We start from the raw sequence: 22512 nt of genomic DNA, 5'->3' as shown, positions 1-22512 counted from the left end.
ACAGGAGCAGAATGGATAGGAAAACAGGATCCTTCAATATGCTCTGTACAGAGATACATCTACATACAAAGATAGAAACAGACTAAAAATGAAAGGGTGGAAAAAATATATCAAGCTGGCAGCAATCAAAATCAAGCAGGAGTCATCATTTTCATCTCTGATAAAGTGGACTTTAAGGCAAAATACAGCACAAGAGACAACGGAGAACATCATATCTCATGATTAAAGGGTCAACTGAACAAGAAGACATAACCATAATAAATATCTATGCTTCCAACAAAAGAGCCTCAAAATAGAACTCTAATAGAACTAAAGAAAGAAACAGACAACTCTACAATAATAGTTGTTGTTTAGTGCCATAGAGATTTTAATACACCACTTTTGATGGACAGGACTAGAAAGAAAACTCAAAAAAGACACAAAAAAAGAATTAATAATACAATCAACCAACTTGACTTCATAGATTTATACAGAGCAATCAACACAACAACAGCACAATACTTTCTTTTCCAGTGTACACATAACAGTCTTCAGAACAGACCATATGTTAGACCACAAAGTAAGACTCGATACATTTAAAAATACCAAAATACTACAAAGCATCTTTTCAGATCACAATGCTATAAAATTATAAATCAACAATAGGAAGGATCAAGGGGGAAAAAAACAAATACATGGAAACTAAACAACACCCTTCTTAAAAGCTGTTGCTGTTAAATGCTATAGAGACCCTGTATAGGGTTTCCAAGGAGCGGCTGGTGAGCTTGAACTACCAACTTTGTGGTTCAAACTGTCTTTGCAGTCCAGCATATTAGTGCATAGCTACTGGGTATAGATCAAAAAAAAAAAAATTTCCTTGAGTCAAATGAGCATGAAAACACAACTTACCAAAACCTTTGCTAAACAGCAAAAGCAGTGATCAGAGGGCAATTTATGACAATAAATGCATACATTCAAAAAGAAAGAAGCAAAAATCAACAACTTAATCAAACATCTCCAAGAATTAGGAAAAGAACTGCTAATTAAGTCAACTGCCACCTGAATAAAAGAAATAATAAGGTTAGAACAGAAATAAATGACACAGAAAATGGAAAAACAGAATCAACAAGACAAGCTGGTTCTTTGAAAGGATTAATAAAATCGCCAAATCATTGGCAAATCTAACAAAAGAGAAGATACAAATAACACGCATAAGAAGTGATATGGGTGACATCACAACAGGAAAAAAAAAGGCTAATAAGTGCATACTATGAAGAACTGGACTGTGGAGAAATTTCTAGAAGCACATGACCTAATGAAACTAACAAAGACTGAAGTAGAAAACCTCAACAGGCATATAAAAATGAAGTCCTGCTGTGGCGCCATACAGGGTCGGATTGAACCACACGAGGTCAGGTCCGAAGTTCAAGCTCACCAGCCAGCCGCTCCTCGGAAACCCTATACAGGGTCGTTGTGAGTCGGACCCAACTCGACGGCACTTAACAACAAAACATGAGAAGAAATTAATCAAGTCATGCTTACACTAAGGCTACTACTCAAAGTATTCCATAATCTAGAAAAGGATGGAAAAACCCCAAATTCATTTTATGAAGCAAACATAACTGCTACCAAACCAGGCAAAGACATCACTAAGAAAGAAAATTATAGACCAATATCCCATGAACATAGTTGGAAAAATTCTCAATAAAATTCTAGCATATTGAACCCAATAATATATAAAACAAAACAAAAACACAACATGGGGTTCAAACCAAATATGCAGGAATGGTTCAATATTAGAAAAACACTAATGTAATCTGCCACATAAATAAAGCAAACAAACAAACAAAAAAAAAAATCACATAATCATATTATCAATTAATGCAGAGAAAAAGCATTTGACCAAAAACAACCCTTATGCCTGATGAAAACACTCAACAAAATAAGAATAAAGGAAAATTTGTCAACATATATATAAAACCAGTACTCTCAATGGTGAGAAACGGAAGCCATTCCCCTGATGAACAGAAAAGGCAAGGATGCCCTTTATTACCATTCCTATTAAATATTATGCTGGGAATCTTAGCCTGAGCTATAAGGCCAAAAAAGGAAAATTAAAGGAATCCAAATGGGCAAAGACGAAGTGAAATTCTTCTTGCAGATGATCTGATCCTATACTTACAAAATCCGAAGACTCCATAAGAAAGCCTCAGCAAAGTGGCGGGGTACAAGATCAACATAGACAATCAGCTGGATTCTTTAACACTAACAGAGTCCTGAAAAGGAAATCCGAAGAACAACACCATTTACAGCAGCCACCTAAAAGATGAGCCCCCCGGAAATAAATCTAACCAGAGAAACAAAAGACCTAGATAAAGAGAACAACAAAACACTACCACAACCAAAAAACAAAAACCGAAAGAAAAGAAGAAATAGAGGAATACACCCTGCTTGTGGATACGAAGACTTAACATTGTGAAAATGGCAACGCTATCCAAAATACTCTACAGAACAACGGTATCCCAATTTAAATACCAACATCTTTCTTTAAGGAGATGGAAAAATTAATCACTAACTTTATATGAAGAAGAAAGAGAGCCTGGATAAGCAAAGCATTATTAAAACAGCAGGAGGCCTCTCACTTCTCCATCTCAAAATCTACTAAACAGTCACAGCAGTCAAAAGCCTTATACTGGTACAATGGACAGTACAAAGATCAAAATTGAGAACCGAACAAGAAATCCACCCACCTATGGCCAGTAGATCTTCAACAAAGGGCCAAAATGCTTTAAATGAGTAAGAGAGGGCCTCTTTACAATGGAATAGTATGCAGTGTTGAAGAATAACAAAGAATCTGCAACACCTCACAACATGGATGAACCTGTAGGACATTAAGCTGAATGACATTGTTGTTGTTGTTATGTGCCGTGGAGTCGATTCCTACTCGTAACGACCCTGTACAAGATTTCTCCCGAGGCTATAAATCTTTACGGGAGCAGAAAGCCTCACCTTTCTGCTGCAGAACCGCTGGTAGTTTCCAACTGCTGACAGTGAGATTAGCAGCCCGATTCGTAACCACTACGCTACCAGAGCTCACAAAAGGACAAATATTGCATGAGACCATTATTGCAAAGAGCAAAAAGATTTTCTTGCTAAATGAAGCATTCTGTGATAGATACAGGGTGGGAGGGGAGCAGGGGGGGAGGGGGATAAAGTGAATAGAGGTAAATTCTGGTAGCTGATGATACATGTAGTGGATTACAATCATTGTAATGACACGAAGGGTACAAATTGCTGAATGTAGTAGGGCTGATGATCTGATCTGTAAACTTTTACTCAATTCATAATAAAAAGTTTAAAGGAAAAAAAAAATTTTTTTTTTTAAATCTCACTTTATAGAACAAAAGCCAGAGAAAACCGCAAAAGTCCCAGCATAAGACTGAGATGAGAGGTACCCGAAGAACTAAGTTGCCGCTGTCTCCACAGAGCCTCCAAAAACAACTGAAGTCACTTTCCCTGAATTCCATCCTTTTTTAATTTTTTTCAATTGAACAAACACGTAGTACATGTCCTGTCCCCTTTCTCCTTCATACTATGAATGTAAATAAAAGGACAGTGTGGAAGGCACTCTGATAAGATGAACTACATATAACCTACAGCATCAGCGCACACACATAAAACTGATGGGAGTGTCCAGTTCGCTCAATTATGGTATATAATCACAGCATAAAGTGTTTCTATGGAGACCTGGTGTGGCACTGTAGGATAAACACTGGAGACTGCTAACAGCAAGGTTGGTGGTTTATTTACCAGTTGCTCCTTGGAAAGAATATACAGGGTCGTTATGAGTCAGAACCAACTCAACATTTAACAACAATAGGTATGGCGCTGTGGGATAAAGCACTGGACAAAACACAAGGTCGGGTTGAACCTCAAGATCATTGGTTCAAACCCACCAACCTCTCCTTGGAAACCCTATATAAAGAATCCCTGTGAGTTGGAACCAACTTGACGGCACTTAACAACTACCACTGACAAGTTTAAGCATGGGTGGAGGAGGCGGCTCACATTGCTCACAAGCGAGACCAGGAGAAGACTTTCACATAATTGGAAGCCACCAGTCACAACTTACTGGGGACTTCACAGCTACTATGGAACTCCGCTGGTTGGAAGATGGAGCTGGCTCATAGATGGTTAGAAAAGAAACTGATTTTCCCCCACATATGGCACAGTTTTCAAAGCTTTGCCCTATTTTCCTTTATGACATAAAATCATAATGGGAATTGACTTTGAAAAGAATGCCAAATGGTTAAAAAAAAAAAAGAAAAAAAAAAAGAAGCCAGAACTTACCTGAGCCCACAGGGGCCCGCTCAACACTAGCCTGGAGTTCTATGGTAGCTGTGATAGCACAGCGGGCTTTATGCTGTGGGGTCAGGGTAGACTTGGAGTCAGCTGGCACAATTTCAGGAGCCCTTAAAGAGAAAAGTTAGCTTTAAGTGGTAATGCTGAGAACGGCCTCATTACCGTCAGTAGAAAGAGGCAGAATAGCTGGCTAAGGTGTCCACAACTGCCCCACTGTTTAACTAACGCATTAACTGGCTTTGCACGTCCAAAGGAATCATAAGGCCCTGTAAGATGTTTTTCTTTAGTGGCAATCTTGTTGCTATAACTTAATCAGGAACACGGCATTGATATGCACAACTCAATAAGACGATCTCAATGCTTTAGTGCATCTTCAAGTAAACACAAACACAGTGACAGGATCCGAAATCTGTGGAGCTGACCAAACAAATCACCTCCTCCATACAGTATTCACATATAACCAGTGGCAAGAAATTAAAATTGACTACTTTATTTCTAGAATAGTGCTGTAGAACAATGGCCTTTTCAAACACTAAAAGATACTGGAATATTAAAAGAGATGACAATCACAAATTGGAAATAAATTCTTGATTTTAATTTAATGTAAACTACATCAAGACAAGATCATTCAGTAAGTTCACTTTGCATTAGTAAAACATTTGCTTTGAAAAAACAAAATTCAGAGCAAGAATAAAGACAATGGTCTGTAACTGTTGTTGTTGTTGTTGTTGTTGAGTGCTGTCGAGTCAATTCCAACCCATAGCGACCCTGTATAGGGTTTCCGAGGAGCAGCTGGTGAGCTTGAACCGCCGACCTTGCAGTTCAAGTGGCTTTGCAGTCTGGCGCATTAACCCACAGCGCCACCCCAGGACTCCTTGGTCTATAATTAAGGCCTTTTAAATGCTCTCTTATTAATCATGTCAGATATGCCAGTTATTTCTGAGCTCTTTCTTAAATCTCACAGGTAACCCTGGGGGGGAGGGGGGAGGAGGTACATGCTCAGAGATGAAGGCCAATGAGAATTAGAAAAGATTCATTTGAACTCAGATGTCAAAGGTTACTCAAACTATCACCAAAATAGTCAACTAAGGGAAGAATGTTGTTGAAGTTAAGTGCCATGGACTCAGTTCCGACCCATAGCGACCCTGTACAGGGTTTCCAAGGCTGTAACTCTTCCCACTCTTCCCGGGAGCAAAGCCTCCTAGTTCTCCTCCCAGGGAGCAGCTGGTAGTTTCAAACTGCTGACCTTAAGGTTCACAACCCAATTTGTAACCACTACAGTACCAGAGCTCCTTAAGGGAAGAATACAGCTCTTAAAAATCCAGGGTTCCAGAGACAGTTTCTTTTCAAAACTCATATAAAATTGAGTGTGGCAAAGCACATCCACCACCAAAAGGAAATTTCCAAGACGTTTTCTGATTTCACGGTAAAGTTATCCTGGTTGAATGAGAAGCCAAATTGTGGGGTTTTAGAATCAGATTGCTTTAGGCTTGGAGAGACGGAATAGTCCACCCAACCTTCTGTGCAAATGAGAAGACTAGGGGGTAAAGTTGAACATTTAATAAGGCAGGGTGAGGGGGACTGAAAAACTCTCATGACAGACCCTAACTTGTTCAGATTCTAGTCATGACACTTCTATCCAAAACTACTCTGGATAGAATCAAGACAGAGGGTGGTCATCAAATTAGAAGACAGATTAAAAAGTAACAGGAGAGGAGGGGAGAAGACCTAGTCCATCTTAATTAAACTCCACAGCTTGAAGCACAAACAGGAAAATCCCCTAAAATTTGTCCCTGCAAAAGGAGGCTGCACAACTTAAGCTAACACTGCAAGAGTACTACATAAACTGCAAGGCAGATTCCCCCATCTCAGGCCGCAATACAACCCAGTGCCAAACCAAAGACCTAAGGATCTCTCTTGACTCCTTCTCCCCTCAGCATCAATCTCCACACCTGCAAGTTCTGTCCATTCAACTTCTTCCCCATCTCACCACTTCTGCCCCAAGTCCAAGTCTACACTCTCACCTGAATCGCTGGGATTTCCTCTGTGGGACCTGACTCTTCCCATGTTGCCCCCTAACCCTCCTTCCAATTCAGGAGGATTGGCTTATACTGCCAATCTGACCAAGGCACTCCGCTTTCAAAGGTTTCTTACTTTCTAGTAATATCTAAATTCCTTAAGCAGACTTCTGGGTCTTGAAGATCCTGCATTCCCTCCTGCTTCTCTCAGTGCTTCCAACTGTACTCAAATCCTAACTTTTTTCAGTTTACTGGTCTTGACTGTGGGGTCTTCAGACAACTCCCTCTAACTGGACCATTCCCCTCTTATGAGGAGGTTTCACAACTAGGATGTCACTTTCAAAATGACATTTCCAAAATGTCAATTTTGGAAAATCTTCCAAAACTTCCCAATGTCATCAGCTGGTGTGTATGTGCTCCCTTCCCTCTACTGCTGAACCTATCTGACTACATGGCCATGGTGCACTTATCTTTCCCCACCAGACCATAAGGAAGCCACTACCTCCCTCCTAGTGCAGGGGAGAACACGAGAGCAGGCCGCTCAGCGTGCATCTCAATGCACAAACAAACAAAACAGTAAAGAGAAGGTCAAAGCCGAGCTGATTTTGAAGAGTACTGGTGGCAGGCGGTGTGGGTAGAATTATTTGCCTTTTTAAATTTTTAAATGCATAATGTTGCTGGTAAGTAAGTGCCATCAAGTCGATTCCAACTCATAGCGAGACTGTATAGGATTTCCGAGGAGCAGCTGGTGGGTTTGAACCACAGACCTTACGGTTGAGTGCTGAACCTACAGTGCCACACCAATACTTAAATATAAAATAAACCCTAGTTATTTAAGCAAAAATATAATACTGATATAAAAGACATGTCAAAATTAAAAGCCTCAAAACAAATCGTGCTATGTAAAATCCCTAATATATAATGTCTGTTATTGTTGTTGTTGTGAAGTGCCGTCGAGTCGATTTTGACCCATAGCGACCCTGTATAGGGTTTCCAAGGAGCAGCTGGTGAGCTTGAACTGCCAACCTTGAAGTTCTAATGGCTTTGCAGTCTGGTGCATTACCCAACAGTGCCAAACTTGGACTCGGTTATTGTTGTTAAGTGCTGTGAAGTTAGTTCTGACTCACAGAAACTCTGTACAGGATTTCCTAGGAGCAGCTGGTGAGTTTGAACTGCTAACCTTGTGGTTCGCAGTCCAGCGTCGATCCTACAGCTCTACACCAGGATTCCTAATATGTAAGATAAGCACTATGATTTTGAACCACAAGGTCAGCGATTCAAGCTCACCAGCCGCTCCTCAGAAACCCTATACAGGGTTGCTATGGGTCAGAACCAACTCAACAGCATTCAACAACTATCACCACCACCCAAATCAATGACTGGAGAAAAGAATTTCTTCAATAAATCTTTTTAGTGGAAATTATTTTAATCCTGTGATATAGTGAATTACTTCATAGGACTCTTCTATCCAGTCTTTGTAACTCTCAACAAGCAACTTTTCCTGGTAGGTGCGGATAAGCGAAGGTAGGGGAAGGTGCTGTCGGGGCAATGTGCTTCAGTTAGGAGTGACTGTTAACAGGATTCATTCATTGTGATTGTAAAACCTTGGAACTCTTATGTGGGTAAATAATGAGCCATCTCAGAAGCAGGCGAAGACCTCACTGCAACCAAAGGACAAAAGCCAGGATTAAGTGTGTCCTTTGGACCCCGATATCCCTGTGCATTAAACCTCCTCAACCCAGAGACAGAAATCTCTTACACCAGAGAAGTAACAGGGGAGCAGCAATAGCAGAACCAAGAACCAGAGCACCAGACAGAGTGATGGTCTTCCTTACCCACAGAGCAAGTAAAGCTGAGTGCCTTTGGACAAAAGGCTCACTTGTGGACTGGGGAGCTAGCTCTGCTGACCCACAGAGCTAGAGCCAAGTGCCTTCGGGCTGAGGTTTATGGCAAGTAGCGAGTCCTCTGGACATTGATCAACAACCCTGCAGGAGCAGAGCAGAACAGTTGAGGACCAAAGGCCTGCCTTCGAACATGGTGGGGAAGAGGCTGTGCCCTGAGCGTTTCTAATTCTGCACTGTAAACTGATAACTTCCCTAATAAACCCATCACTGCAAGCACAGTGTGTGACCATGGCAATGGAGTATTGAACTCAGTTGAGGAGAAAATGCTGTTCAAGTGCTGGGATGAGGTTCCGTAGAGAAGGCTGGAGGGTAGAGGCCAAGAATGACCTCAACTCCCCAGGAATGGCCCTTAGCTGAAGACAACTTTCCTCCCCTGGTGCAGTAAGAGGCCCAGCTTCCTCTCTCACTACCTCCCCCCACTTTGGTATCCACACTGTTTAATACGTAGTCATACACACAACTAAGACAATGGAAAACTGTAAATACAAGACTAAATTTTAGGAAGCAGTTCCCTTGATTCTCTTGAAATTCTTAACGCTTGAACAAAGAAGTTTTCTAATTTTTATGTACCACACACTTTCAATATATAATTGATGGATTAGCAGAAATTTTTCAAATCACTCCCTAATTCAGTAAATTGGAAATAATTAAAAAACATAAGATCTTGCAATTCAATTGACTTGGGGTCAAACTCTGCCACTTTACAGAGCTTGACCTTAAGCAATTTACCCCTCTGGAACGGTTTCATCATCTATAAAAGAAGATAATAGTAGTATCTACCTCATAAGGCTGGTACAATATTTTTTAAATTTTTATTGTGACAGTTTACATGTTTTATCAGTTTTACACTCTTCCTATGGTATTTCATTTCACTGCAACAATTACAACAATCCCCTCCTGACATCACCATTAAACAGGTCACTCTTTTTTTATAATCCTCAATTGAAACAAACAAAACCACTGGTTAAGACACTAGAGATAGGATGTTAACAGCACAACCCCTCCCACTGCAAAAAAAAAAAAAAAGGAGGGGGGATAGAGGGAGGAGAATATTCATATTTCTATCACACACAAAACAGTATTTATATTTACATGGAGTGCCTGTAACTTGATTATAAATGGACAAACTACTTGAATCAACAACTGAGAAAGTTATCAATGGCCACATGTGCATCAGCACAACAGAGCTAGGGAGTGGCAGGGCACTTCTAGGCACTGCTGGAGCGTGACTGGGCAGTCCTGTAATGCATTGGCATCATTTGATCCCATAACCCCACTTCCAAGAAAATAAGGAAATCATGAAAAATGCTGACAATGATTTTTGTTTCAGCTGTTGTTGTTAAATACCGTGGAGTCAGTTTCAATTCATAGTGGCCCAGCAAAGGGTTTCCGAGGCTGTAAATCTTTACCAGAGCAGAACACCTCATCTTTCTCCTGAGAACCGCTGGTAGTTTTGAACTGCTGACCTTGAGGTTGGCAGCCCGAAAAAAGCCCAAAAGTTTAAATAACCCACTACGTTGTAATACAGGCTAGACTAGGTACAGCAATTCAATGTCACATCCCACATTCATTTTTAAAAGTCCACATTTCAAGTACTTCAAAGGATGAATGAAAGGGGTAGAATATACAACCATGTAATCTCAATTATGTTAAAGACTGAACAGGATATATACAAAAAATCTTGACAGACTTTTATATAGGTGATGAGAATGTAATTTTTTCCTTTACAGCTTGTCTTAGAAATGTGCTAAAATGATTATACTCTGTTTTTATTATCTAAAAACAGACTGGACAAGATTGTTACATACATACAAGTACTGTTACAGGACATCAGTAGATACTTTTAAGTTCAATGAAATAAGAAACAATGATATAGGACATCATTTAGAGACAATGGAGGTGTGGCCTCAAATATCACTTAAGCAGTACCCCTAACTTTCCACTCGTGCAAAAGAATAGATGTTTAAAATGGAAATCTAATCATGAGGAGACAAATCCAAACTGAAGATCATTCTACAAGACAAGTTGACCTAGACTCTCTGAAAATGTCAATGTCACCAAAGACCAAATAAAATCACCAATGGGGGGGGGGGGTCCTACATTAGAGGAGCCCTGGATGCTTGTGTAAGCCTTGGCTGCTTGACTGAATGGAGTGAGGACAACAATGACTGAAAGTACTGATCAAACAGAATCCGGACTTTGAGTATTCAATTCCACGGTTAATTATGTTTGCTTATGTGAGGAAATGGCCTTGATCAATACTGGAAGGACACATCTGAATATGCATTCTTCAATGTGTTTACTTAATAAAGGACTTTTTAAGAACTAAAATCCTTTACTAAATCAGGAAGGCATATTCAAATGTATCATATCATCAAGAATCACCAGCCCGCTTTGTTTCTCAACAGAAAGAGGTACTACTGCATCTGTCCCAGTCCTGTGTACTCAGCCACACCAAGGCTGGGACTCCACTGCTGGGACTCTCCAGCCCCACCTCCCATTTGTCTAAAGAGATGCGCTCCCTCCTGGAACCTCCTTTCAAACCCCAAACTGAAGTGGCCTGCACCAGGTAACAGTGTAAAGGAAAGCCACGATTAGCATCTAGGGTCATTTCTAGTTACACACAGGCATGTTTACATAACTCCCTAAAGAGCAGATTCTTGTATATTCACCACTCACTTTTAAAGCCATGAAATCCACTGTAGTTTTCTATCCAAGTTTCCAAAATCATCTGGGGAAGAAAATCAAGAGTTATCTGTAGAGAATCTGCTCCTTTCAATGCTAAATCAATTCTAGGGGCTGCAATATCAACTACCTTGCTAAGACGGAGAGTCCCAAACAAGAATGGGCATGGAGTAAAGATGCTCCTCCTTGTAGCTACACACACAAACGCCCACGTAGAGAATCCCACAGCACTCACTCAGGACATACAAGGCAGCGCCAGCCGTTCACGTTCCTTTTATGGATGCAGTGCCAGAGATGTTACGGGGAATGCACAGAGTTTGGATCTGAAGACTACTTTTCATAGAAGATTCTAACCCAAATAATTTTTGTTTTAAATGGGGGGGGGGGGAGAACAGCTGGAGAGTTTTAAATGGTGAAGACTGATAACACAATTTCTTGCTTTGCCCTTATTCAAATGTAAAACAATGTATTAAGAGGGGAAAAAGGAACTAAGCCCGATGAGAAGAGCATCTTTCAGCAGAGTAACCAGTACAGCATCAATATACACAATCAACTTCAGGAAACAAAACAATGTACTGGTGCCCTGGAATAAATCCAGCACTTAAAAATAGCCATATGGTCAACCTCCCCTAAAGAGTGGGCAATTTTCATTTCACTTCCCCTCTAAGCATCCTGAAGATGTGAGAACAAGATGTGACTCTGGGCTGCCAACACTGAAGAGACAGTGGTCACAAACCAATTCCACAGGGCAGAAAAATTCTAAAAATGGAAAATAAATCACCAAAAGAGCTGTGATACACACCAAGCTGAAAATATGCAAATACAAACAAAAAACCAAGCAGCTCTTTCACTTGTAAGTTCAGAGTGGCTACAATGGGTCCCCCCAGGGTGCATCAAGTGACTCAGATCCACAGTTTATGGAGATTCGACCATAAAGTTTTTTGTTTTGTTTTTGTTTGGGGGGGGGGGGGCGGTTGAAAAATACCAAAATGGAGGGACAGGTTAAACATACAGGGAGTCCAAAAGTAGAGGATACTATAATTTTGCACACAAGTGTTTTTTCAACATACTTAATACTCTGACAGAGTTCCGGTGTGGCACTGCAAGGTAAGCACTGGACTGCTAACCACTAAGCCGGTGGTTCAAGCCCACCAAATGGTCCCTGGAAACCCTTTACAGGGTCGCTATTGTGTGGAGTCCTGGTGTGGAGCTGTGGGCTAATGTGCCAGACTGCAAAGCTGTTTGAACTGCAAGGTCGGTGGTTCAAGCTCACCAGCTGCTCCTCGGAAACCCTATACAGGGTCGCTAAGGGTCGGAACAGACTCAACAGCACTTAACAACATATATCCTTATATATTACAATCTATGTCTGCCTGGTCTAGCAATCTCATGAGCGCTTTATAGTTCTGAAGATGGACCATCTTGAGAATTTCTTACTCTATGAGTCACAACCAATTCAGTGGCACTAACAACAAGGCTTTGTACCTTCAAGGAAGTTACCAATACATTTTCCCTTTAAAGCTAAGGAGTACTGACCTAGAAACATAAATAAGTTTTTTCTATGTTGTTCTTCACAATCATTCATACAAACACAGCTTAAGAAATAGATAAAATACACCACTGTGCATACCTCAAGGATTTCCTTTCCTGACATGTTTCAATGTGTTAAACATGAAACACTACACTCTGGTAGCGTAGTGGTTACGAGTTGGGCTGCTAATCTTATGGTCAGCAGTTCAAAACTACCAGTAGTTCTGCGGGAGAAAGATGTGGCTTTCTGCTCCCATAAAGATTTATAGCCTCAGGAATTCCTTATACAGGGTCACTATGAATCGGAAATGACTCCATGACACATAACCACCACCACCACCCCCCACACAACGTTATGGAGTCCTGGTGTGGTGCTGCAGGAGAATGCACTGGGCCACAAGGTTGTTTGAGCCTCAAGGCTGGCGGTTTAAACTCACCAGCTGCTCATAGGAAATCCTATACAGGGTCGCTAAGAGTTGGAATTGACTCCATGGCACTTAACAACACATTATAATCATTCCACTTCATAATACTACCATCTCTCAAAATCGAATCTATAGTACTTTTTCTTCAAAGTTAATTTAATTTTGCTTGGCTTTTTGTATACCATCACTTTCATTTGGCCAGACAAATGTCTCAAAACAATGAGTACAAATCATCATAAAACTTAAGTAGCACGCTTCTCTAAGAAAACGCTTTAACAGATCAGAAATGTCAAAGATGTCAGTTTGAAAATTAAGGTGCACCTGACCCAAACCATGGTATTTTTTGCCTCATATGCATGTGAAAGTTGGACAGTGACTAAGGAAACTCGTAGAAGAATTGATGCATTTGAGTTACGGTGTTGGAGAAGAGTATTTAAATTACCATGGACTGCCAAAAGAGCAAACAAATCTGTACTGGAAAAAAAGTACAGCCAGAGAAGCCAGGACGGCCAGACTGCCTTCCGTCTTTCATATTTCAGATATGTTATTAGAAGGGACCAGTCACAAGAGATGGACATCATGCTTCGTAAAGTGGAGGATCAGCTAAAAAAGAGGTTGAAACCCCCCTAACAAGATCGAATGGCACAGTGGCAGCAGCAATGGGCTCGAGCTTAATGACCGTTGAGGACAGCGCAGGGAACTGAGAATTTTTCATCCTGTTTTGTTTGCATAGGGTCGCTACAAATTGACACCTATGAGCAACATCCATATATATAATTTTTAAACCTGTATCAAAGTAAGTTGAAAAGAATATCTTAAAATGTAATAAGTTTATCCAACTGAAATGGAAGGATTCTTCCTAACAAGGATGAAGCTTGTTTCCTCAATGCACTGGGTTGATGTTGTTGTTAAATGCCGTCGAGTCAGTTCCGATCCATAGCGACCCTGTATAGGGTTTCCGAGGGGGCAGCTGGTAAGCTTGAACCTCCAACCTTGCAGTTCAAACGGCCTGGCAGTCCGGCACATTAACCCACGACGCCACACCACAGGTAATTTAGACTTTAGCTATTGAAAATGGGGGGCTATAAAGGCATGAAGTGACTGGCTTACAGACTTTCATGAGTTTGCTTAGCTTCAGAATGAGGAGGGAAAGACAGAATCCCCACTGAATAGTTTTCCTCTTCTCCAGATGAATCTGGTGATAGGGGATGGGGGGGGGGTGGTGATGCTGACAGGACTTTATGATTCAGCTGTGAGAAACTATTACCAGGATTTCATTGCAATTGTCACAACTATAACTGTACTAGATGTGTAACTAAAAGGGGGGAGTGGTTAATCTTTCATGTCAGGAACAGAGGATCCCAGGACCAGCAAGAAGGAAGAACACGAGATTCCACCTAGGGTAACAGGATGGCACAGATCGTGGCAGAGATGATGGCAAGGAGAGCTAACGCTGTTGTGGGCTATAGGCACATGGACCGAAAAGGGCTGTGTGCCTGTGTGAAGGAGGCAGGTTTGCAAAATGTGGTAATTTGTGAGAAATAAGATGTAAACGGGAAGCCACAGAGAGGAAGCTGGATAACTGTTGCGGCAAGAAGGAACTGTTTTCATTGAGATGAAGCAAAACATATGATTGTTGAAGGTAAAGCTGATGATCTTGTCTGCTAACCTTCACTCAATTCATAATAAAAAGGTGTTTAAAAAAAAAAAAAAAGTAATAAGCCCATACACTGCTAATTTGTATTAAAATGAACAAAACCTATTAGTGAACCCAAAGACAAATTTTGCCATATTGAATACCAACCACGTTTCCGACATTTCTAGTTAGAGCTAACTTGTGCACTGTTGTTGGTGTTTCAAGTGTCAGGGAATTGGTTCCAACTCATAGTGATCCTGTACAGGATTTCCAAGGCAGGAAGTCTATGTGGGAACAGAAAGCCTTCATCTTTCTCCTGCAGAGTGTCTGGTGGGCTCAAACTGCTAACCTTGTGGTCTGTAGTCCAGTGCTTATCCTACAGAGCCACAGATTATACGAAACAGAGGTTTCTGACAATGGGGTAAAATATTATTGGCATCAATACAGAAAATTGCTTTCACCAATTAAGAGACTTCATCAGTTATGAGAAAAAGTGAGATAACAGACCAAATACAATGTAAGGTTTTGGCAGAAAACTCTAAAGACAATTGTCAATAGATTATAATTTTTAATGATCTAAATTGTTGTTTTTAAGTGCTGTCAAGTCCCGTCTGACTCACAGCAACCCTGGTACGGTAGGATCTTGAACAAGTGATTTGGGATTAGCAGTCCAGTACCTATCTACAGCCCCCTAGCTGGCATCATCTAGGTTAGTACTGGTGTTGCTACTATTAAGTGCCCTCAGCCCATAGTGACCCTGTATAGGGTTTCCCTGTATAAGGTTTCCAAGGAGCAAGTGATGAGATTTAACCGCCAACCTTGCAGTTCAGACCGACTTTGCAGCCCAGTGCCACACCAGGAACATGTCCAAATCTGAAGGAAGGCCCTACTGCTGCTCTGGAATCATGAAGATAACCATCTTCCTAATCCCACTTCATCACACTACTCAGCAGTGAGGAGACCAGTGATTCTCAACAAGGGCCCCAAGCACATTGCACGTCACCTCAAAGCAGGAGCTGTGACCCCTGCGCAGCTTCACTTACAGATGAAAGTTGCTTGTGTCACTGCTACAGAGTAACAGAGCACTCAGCATAAAAACTTAAGTTTCAGTGTAGACGTGTTCATTCTTCCTCTACACTTTAACCCCAAATCTCCCCCCTTCCATCACCAGAGTCACTGGACAAACGAGCTGTAAGAAAGATGCAGCTATACTGTAACAAGTGAAATAAAATGCCAACTAGGAAGCAGCAGGTTCAATAACAAAAATATCACAAGTGAAAAAAAATTTTTGATACAATTTTAAATATGACAAAGAGATTGGCCTTTTTCTCTTTTTCCCAAATCCTGTGATCAGTGAAGGTGGGAAGATGGGAAAAGGTAAAAAATGTGACTACACACTTACTGCCTGGTTGTTGTATTGTTATGTTAGGTACCAGCCAGTTGGTTCCTACTCACAGCGACCCCATGCACAACAGAACGACACACTGCCAGGTCCTGCACCATCCTCACAACCGTTACGCTTGTGCCCACTGCTGCTGCCACCGTGCCAACCATCTTCTCAGGGGTCTCATTCTTTGTCACTGACTGGTGCCTGGTGATAAATTCAGGTTTCTCTATCCTTTCCAACAGCCTGATCCACAACCAATCAGACAGGACACCATATCATTCTGTGATGCAGAGGGCTCATGAGTCAGGGACCTTTTCAAGGGCAGATAACTTCCCAACTGTTGTTGCTAAGTGCTGTAAAGTTGGTTCTGACTCATAGCGACCCTGTATAGAGTTCCCAGGGAGTGGTTGGTGAGTCTGAACCACCAACTTTGCAGTTCAAACCAACCTTGTGGTTGAGCGTTTATCCTAGAACATTATATATCTATGACCTCTATTATCGCAGCTAGTCAAGGAGAGGCAGTGCTGGCTGACCCTGGTCAAGCCCTAAGCACAAGTCTGGAAAGTGGCAGATACAGCTAGGAGAAAACAACTCTGAAGCCCAGGGGAGAAGTGAGACCTTAGTGTTCCACACCCCAGTATCTCAAAGCAGTCATTTGCTAATTTCATAAATACTTGAGTATCTGCTTTGTATCAGGCACAGTTATAGGTACTAGGACACAGCTATGAACTAAACAGACTTTTACTGAGCTTCAAACCTGGTGAAGGAAGAAGCAACATGTGTTAGATGGTGCCAAGTGCTCTGAAGAGAAATGAAGCAGGAAGGGCAGAGGCAGGAAGGGCAGAGGACAACTCAGGAGAGGGCGACCCAGCAGACAGGGAGGAACGCACTGGGAAGCCGTCTGAGGACAGAACAGCGACAGTTAACAAACCAATCACACAGACGGAAAACAGCAAATACAAAGGTCAGAGACAGGACCACCCTTGGTTTGCTTGTCAAACAGTGAGTGAGGCTGGAATGGAAGGGTGGGGCATAAGGCAACAGAGAAATGGTGTGGGTGGGGTGGCAGGACACAGAACACAAGGAGGGTCTTGCCCAGTCTATAAGGGCCTTGGACACAGACATAGGAAACCACTGTAGGGTTCTGAACAATGCTTAAACTCCTATGTTAAGAAGAGATGGAAGGAAGGCAAGGGCAGAGAGAAGGTCCTGGGTTTAATCCAGGGTGGGCAGAAATGGGAAGAAAGATTTTGGATATATATTTTATGTACAGTCAACAGGATTTTGAGAAAAAGGGGTTAAAGAATCAAGGACGACCAAGCAAATGGAATGATAAACTGAGATGGAAGACTGGAAGAGGACAGATTTGAGGGATAAACCAGTTGTTTTTTTCCTTTGAAACAGAAACGGCCAATAGGTATTAAAGTGGTAGTGGTAGTTATGTGCCATGAAGTCGGTCCCAACTCATAGCGACCCTGTATAGAGTTTCTGAGGCTGTAAATCTTTACGGGAGCAGAAAGCCTCATCTTTCTCCCACGAAACAGCTGGTAGTTCTTAAGGTTCACAGTCCGATTCATAACCACTAAGTAGAGCTGTTGAATAAGTAGCTGGCATTAATGTGACCGCCCTGAAAACACCTGGCACCAGACTGCAGACATTCCAGAGATAACAGCAAATTTCAATTCACACCTTCTGCCTTCATTATAAGTAGCTGGATATGAGTCTAGGTTTCACTGTTATGTAACAGATTTAAACTGAGGTTCTTACCTTTCAAGGGATCACTTTGGGCTATAAATTTCAGCCTTGTTTTTAAAGGGTAACAGATTCAATACAATAGCAGAGCAGAAAACAGTGTAGACAGTATCACTGCCCTATTTTCTAGATCTGCCCACTGAGAAAGGTGGTCTATGACGAGCACAGATGTGACCTCCTTGAAAACACCTGGCACCAAACTACAGAGACAACTGCACATTTAAATTCCCACTCCCACCACAGCCCACACTGCCAATGCCACTTCTATTGAGGTCAGGTTTTGGCATTGTCTCCACCAAGAGAAAAAGTTCACATCTTCTCACCAAAGAAGATAATATGACATGTGAAATTTACATCCAGTAGTCATTTAGAAGATCTATGCTCAATATTGTTGCCCAAACTTCTCCATTCCTTATTGTTGTTGTTGGGAAGTGCCACTGAGTCAGTTCTGACTCATAGCGACCTTGTATAGGGTTTCCAAGGAGCGGCTGGTGAGCTTGAAGCACAAACCTTGAAGCTCAAACCAACTTTGCAGTCCAGCATATTAACCCACAGAGCCACACCAGGACCCCATTCCTGTTATACCAGCCACCAAACTGACCAGAATTCAAGACTTTTTTTTTCCCAATTTCAAATGGGAGAGTCTCATATTTTATACTCAGTATATATTTTATTGCACTCCTGGAGTGGCGCAGAAAGATCAGCACAACTGGATGGCACTTAACAACAACATACCTACTGAGGAGCCGATTTCCTTTGCATACATAACACCAGTTGTTGCTGAGTGCTGTCGAGTCAGTCGAGTCAGTTTCGACTTACTGCAACCCTATAAAGGGTTTCCGAGGAGCAGTTGGTGGGTTTGAACCGCCAACCTTGAGGTTCAAACCACCTTGCAGTCCAGTGCATTATCCTGTAGTGAGTGCCACATAAGCCACAATACAGTGTGTCTATGAAGTCTAGGAAACACAGGGCAACCAGAAATGTGGAAGCAGAGATTCATTTTCAGTACATGTAGACTTCTGTTACTCTTACTGCTGAAAGTCTTTTTTTTTTCTCTTTTTAAACTAAAGCCCAACACAATGTAAACAAGTATTTGTGTTCTTGCTGTTGCTTTACGTTTGTAACATATTTCAGCAAGGTCTACTGAGGGTTGTTGTTACGTGCTGTCAGTCAGCTCTGACTCACAGTAACCCTGTATAGGGTTTCCAAGGAGCAACTGGTAGACTTGAACCTGTTACTACCACTAAAAGAGTATAATCTGGTCCTCAGTTCAGAACCATTTTGCTCATGAAAGTCAATCAAGATATTTACCAATCGGAAAGTCAGAATCTACATTACCTACCAAGAACCAAACACAAATCAACTCTTGATCCTACAAACCTAAAAATTGGGAATGGGAACAGACACTGAATGACAAAGAAACTGCTTTGGAAGTAAGACTAAATCCAGTATTGATAGTTTTAGTTCCCCCTTTAAAGTAAACTTACTGCTATTAGGATGAGAAGACATACAAAGTACGCAGAGGAGGGGTACGAGAAGAAATCAGAGGCAGCAGCCCAGGAAGACAGGAAAGAATGACAACAAAGACAAGCCCAGCAAACTAAGTAAATGCATACAGACAGAAGGAGATTGGCTTGGGGGGCTGGGGAAGTTGGAAGGAAATGGGGAATGACTGCTTAGTGGAGATGCGGGTTCCTTTTGGGGCAATGGAAAGGTTTGGAACTAATCAGAGATTGTGGTTGTACAACACTGTGGATGTCCTAAATGCCAATGAATCATTGACTTTAAAATAATTTTATGCTACATGAATTTCACCTCAATAAAAAAAAAGTAATGAAACAGAGGGACAAGAAGCAAATACTGTTGAATGATGATGCATGGAGGGGATTGTAACCATTGCAATAAAACGAAATACGATAGGATGAGTGTAAAACCTATGTTCTCCCATGTAAACCAGCACTCAATTCATCAAAAAAAAGATAATCACATCATGTGATCGGGGAGGGGGCAATGGGATGAACTGGGAGAAGGCAGGTAGAGATCATTCTACCTAGGGAAAGAGAGAACATAGTGGCTCCATACGCTAAGCTCTGGATTGCCAAACACAAGTAAGCATTTTGAGCCTACCAGCCACTCCACAGGAGAAAGATCAGGCTTTCCACTCCCGAGAAGATCACAGCCTCACCAGGCTGTATGCTTAGTCGCTGAGTCAGAAAGGCCTCAAAGGCACTTAACAGTTACTAAGCACCTGTTGACAAGGGGATCACACTGGTGATCACAAGGGCTCCACTGCTAGCATATTCTTCTTATAAAATAAAAAATACCCAGATTTCTTGAAACCTCCTCATAGGACTGGTAGGTTTATACACTTCAGAATATATGTACTTCCTTGTTTTCTAGATCCAGGAAAACAAAAGAAATTCATACTGGGGAAGTACCACCATCACCAAGCTAATGTTAAGGGTTCTGTGCTCCACACAAAACTTTTAGTCATTAAAAAAAGGGATCACTCAAAACTTAAAGCATCTCTATCCAAATAATTTAAACCATGAAATTTAAATATCTGTCTCCTCAAAAGGAAAAACCTGAAGACCTCTTTTGTGAATTCAATAAGGAGAAACCCCTGCTCCTACGTGGCTCTGTCCCATACCAATTAGTTCTTAGAAGCTGAGAACAATCTCTAAGTTCTCTTTAGGGAAACACAAAACCCACAAGTCTGACAATAAATGGACTTAGTCTCATAAAGTTTGTCAATGTTTACTATCTGATGTTCAGGTTAAATGAACACCAGTAATTTCAAGGTCACTGTTATGTTTGTTCAGCTTCTTGGAACCACACATTTTTGTGATATTTTTAACATCTGACTAAAGCCTCCATCATCACAAGATGTTCACACTATTGACAAACACTCAGGAACAGCAGCTGGTGTTCCTCAGTCACATCTTGTCACAATAAATAGAGGAGCAGTCTGAAACTCCAGGTATATGTTCTACATAAAACCCAACCCACTGTCATGAGCACATTCTGACTCATTAGCGACCCTGGGTAGAGTTTCCGAGGCTGGAAATCTTGACAAGAGCCTCATCTTTCTCCCACAGTGTGGTTGGTGGGTTTGAACTACCAACCTTCTGGTTAGCAGCCCGGTGCTTATCCCATAGCACTACTACTGATGTATAAAAAAAACCTTCCTTTTCATATAAAAATTGCCCCACCACTGTGATGCAGAAGACAAGACCACAGATAGATCCAAATGCAGATAGATACCATGCTGCAGAAATATTTATAAGCAGAAGAAACCAATGCTAACTCATATTGATCCTGCTTACAACTTTCATGTCATTTTTAAAACTTTCCCCATTCCATTCAAGAAATGCAGAAAACAGAAACTTACCCACACAAGCATTGAGGAATAGCCAGTCGGTCTTTTTCATCCTGTTTTTGATCTGCTTTAGTTTTTTGAAGTCCACATCAAGCTCTTCCTTACTGCCAACAGCACCAGCCAACTCAATTCTCTGAAAATCCATTTTCATTTCAGAGTCCCGTTTCATGGTAGGAGGCGATCGTCTTTGGCTGTGAGCACTGCTGCAGCTGCCCCTCCATCGTGCTCGGTCCTGCTCATTTATTATGGAAGACGCCTCTTCAGTCTCTGCCAATTCAATTGCTTCAATGTTATTAGGTCTGGGATGATCACAAACAACACATTTGTTCGCCTTGGCCCAGTTTTCATAGGTACAAACAGAACAAGTCCAATGCTGGCTCCCTGTGTTCAGTTTATTCCTATCATTGTACTCCTCACAAGGATCCACGGAAAAAGCAACGGGTCTTGAGCCAGATCCCGAGGAATGAGGGGATTCTGTAGGACTCCGGGTCCGACGCTGGGATAAGCACTGGGTACACCTGATTGCTCTTGGCCAGTTCAAGTAGGTGCACATGTGGCATGACCATTTGTTGGCATTTTCCATGCTATAGGAGGACTTCACCCTCGGTCTTGCACTAGAGTCTGGACATATCAAAGGACTACTTCCTCCTTCTGTGCCAGAAGGAGCCCAATCTCTACCAACATCGCTTGAACCGCTTTTAAACGGATCTTCTGTGATAATTGTTCCACTGGGTCTTTGGGCACGACACATAGTACACTTGATTGCAGATGGCCAATTTTCATACGTACAATATTCACAAGCCCACTTAATTCCACGTTCTGACATTGTGCACTTCTTGAAGCAAGTTATGTCAGGCAGGAAGCTATAAATAATTGGGACATAGTTATTAAAACAGTAACTACAAGATTCCATCTCTGAAAATATGCCCAGAAAATGTCAGTACTCTGCAACTTATAAAACATGCATTTCTCAGAAGAGACATATAAAATTTCATAGTGAATTTTTCTAATATTCTTTATTTCCACAGAGACACTGGAGATAAGTTTCCAAAGAAAAATCTTAGACCTCAAATACAATGAAATTGTACTTTGGGATGCAAAGGAGATAAGCAAGAGGTAAGAGAGGTCTGTGTTAAAAGTGCTTGACAGCTTAAAATAGGCTAGAAGGGTTTCATTGCAGTCAGGACACCACCATCAATTGAGAACTCTCTTAAATACTCTCAGATTATGAACACAGATTACTATGCTACAGGGGAAAGTATAGTCATGTTTACTTCACTGAAGAATTCAAAAGGTCAAAGTCAATTCTATCAAAAGTAACCTGAAAGTAGTTAAGTACCACCACTACTCTTAATTAGCACAGGCAGAAAAGATGCTGAAGAGGCCTCCTTACAACTAACCAACTATGAGGGGAAACCGACTGAAAAGATATTATTAGGATTTCTTTTTCCCCCA

The 22512-nt window shown here is 41.4% G+C and overlaps 1 protein-coding gene across 1 annotated transcript in view; it reads right to left on the bottom strand.

Annotated features, from left to right (window-relative positions):
- ZRANB1 (zinc finger, RAN-binding domain containing 1) overlaps nucleotides 1-22249 on the bottom strand; it is a 51591-nt gene extending 29342 nt beyond the window's left edge. Inside the window, exon 1 of the mRNA XM_006867428.1 lies at nucleotides 21070-22249. Within this exon, the coding sequence (XP_006867490.1) occupies nucleotides 21070-21970 (901 nt within the window). The 5' untranslated portion in view covers nucleotides 21971-22249. The remainder of the gene's footprint in view (nucleotides 1-21069) is intronic.
- Nucleotides 22250-22512: the final 263 nt, after the last annotated feature.

The sequence above is a fragment of the Chrysochloris asiatica genome, unplaced genomic scaffold (genome assembly GCF_000296735.1).
Source record: "Chrysochloris asiatica unplaced genomic scaffold, ChrAsi1.0 scaffold00105, whole genome shotgun sequence".
In the NCBI taxonomy this organism is placed as follows: Eukaryota; Metazoa; Chordata; class Mammalia; order Afrosoricida; family Chrysochloridae; genus Chrysochloris; species Chrysochloris asiatica.
Note: the sequence above shows the minus strand (reverse complement) of the source record. Positions and strands in the feature narration are given on the sequence as shown.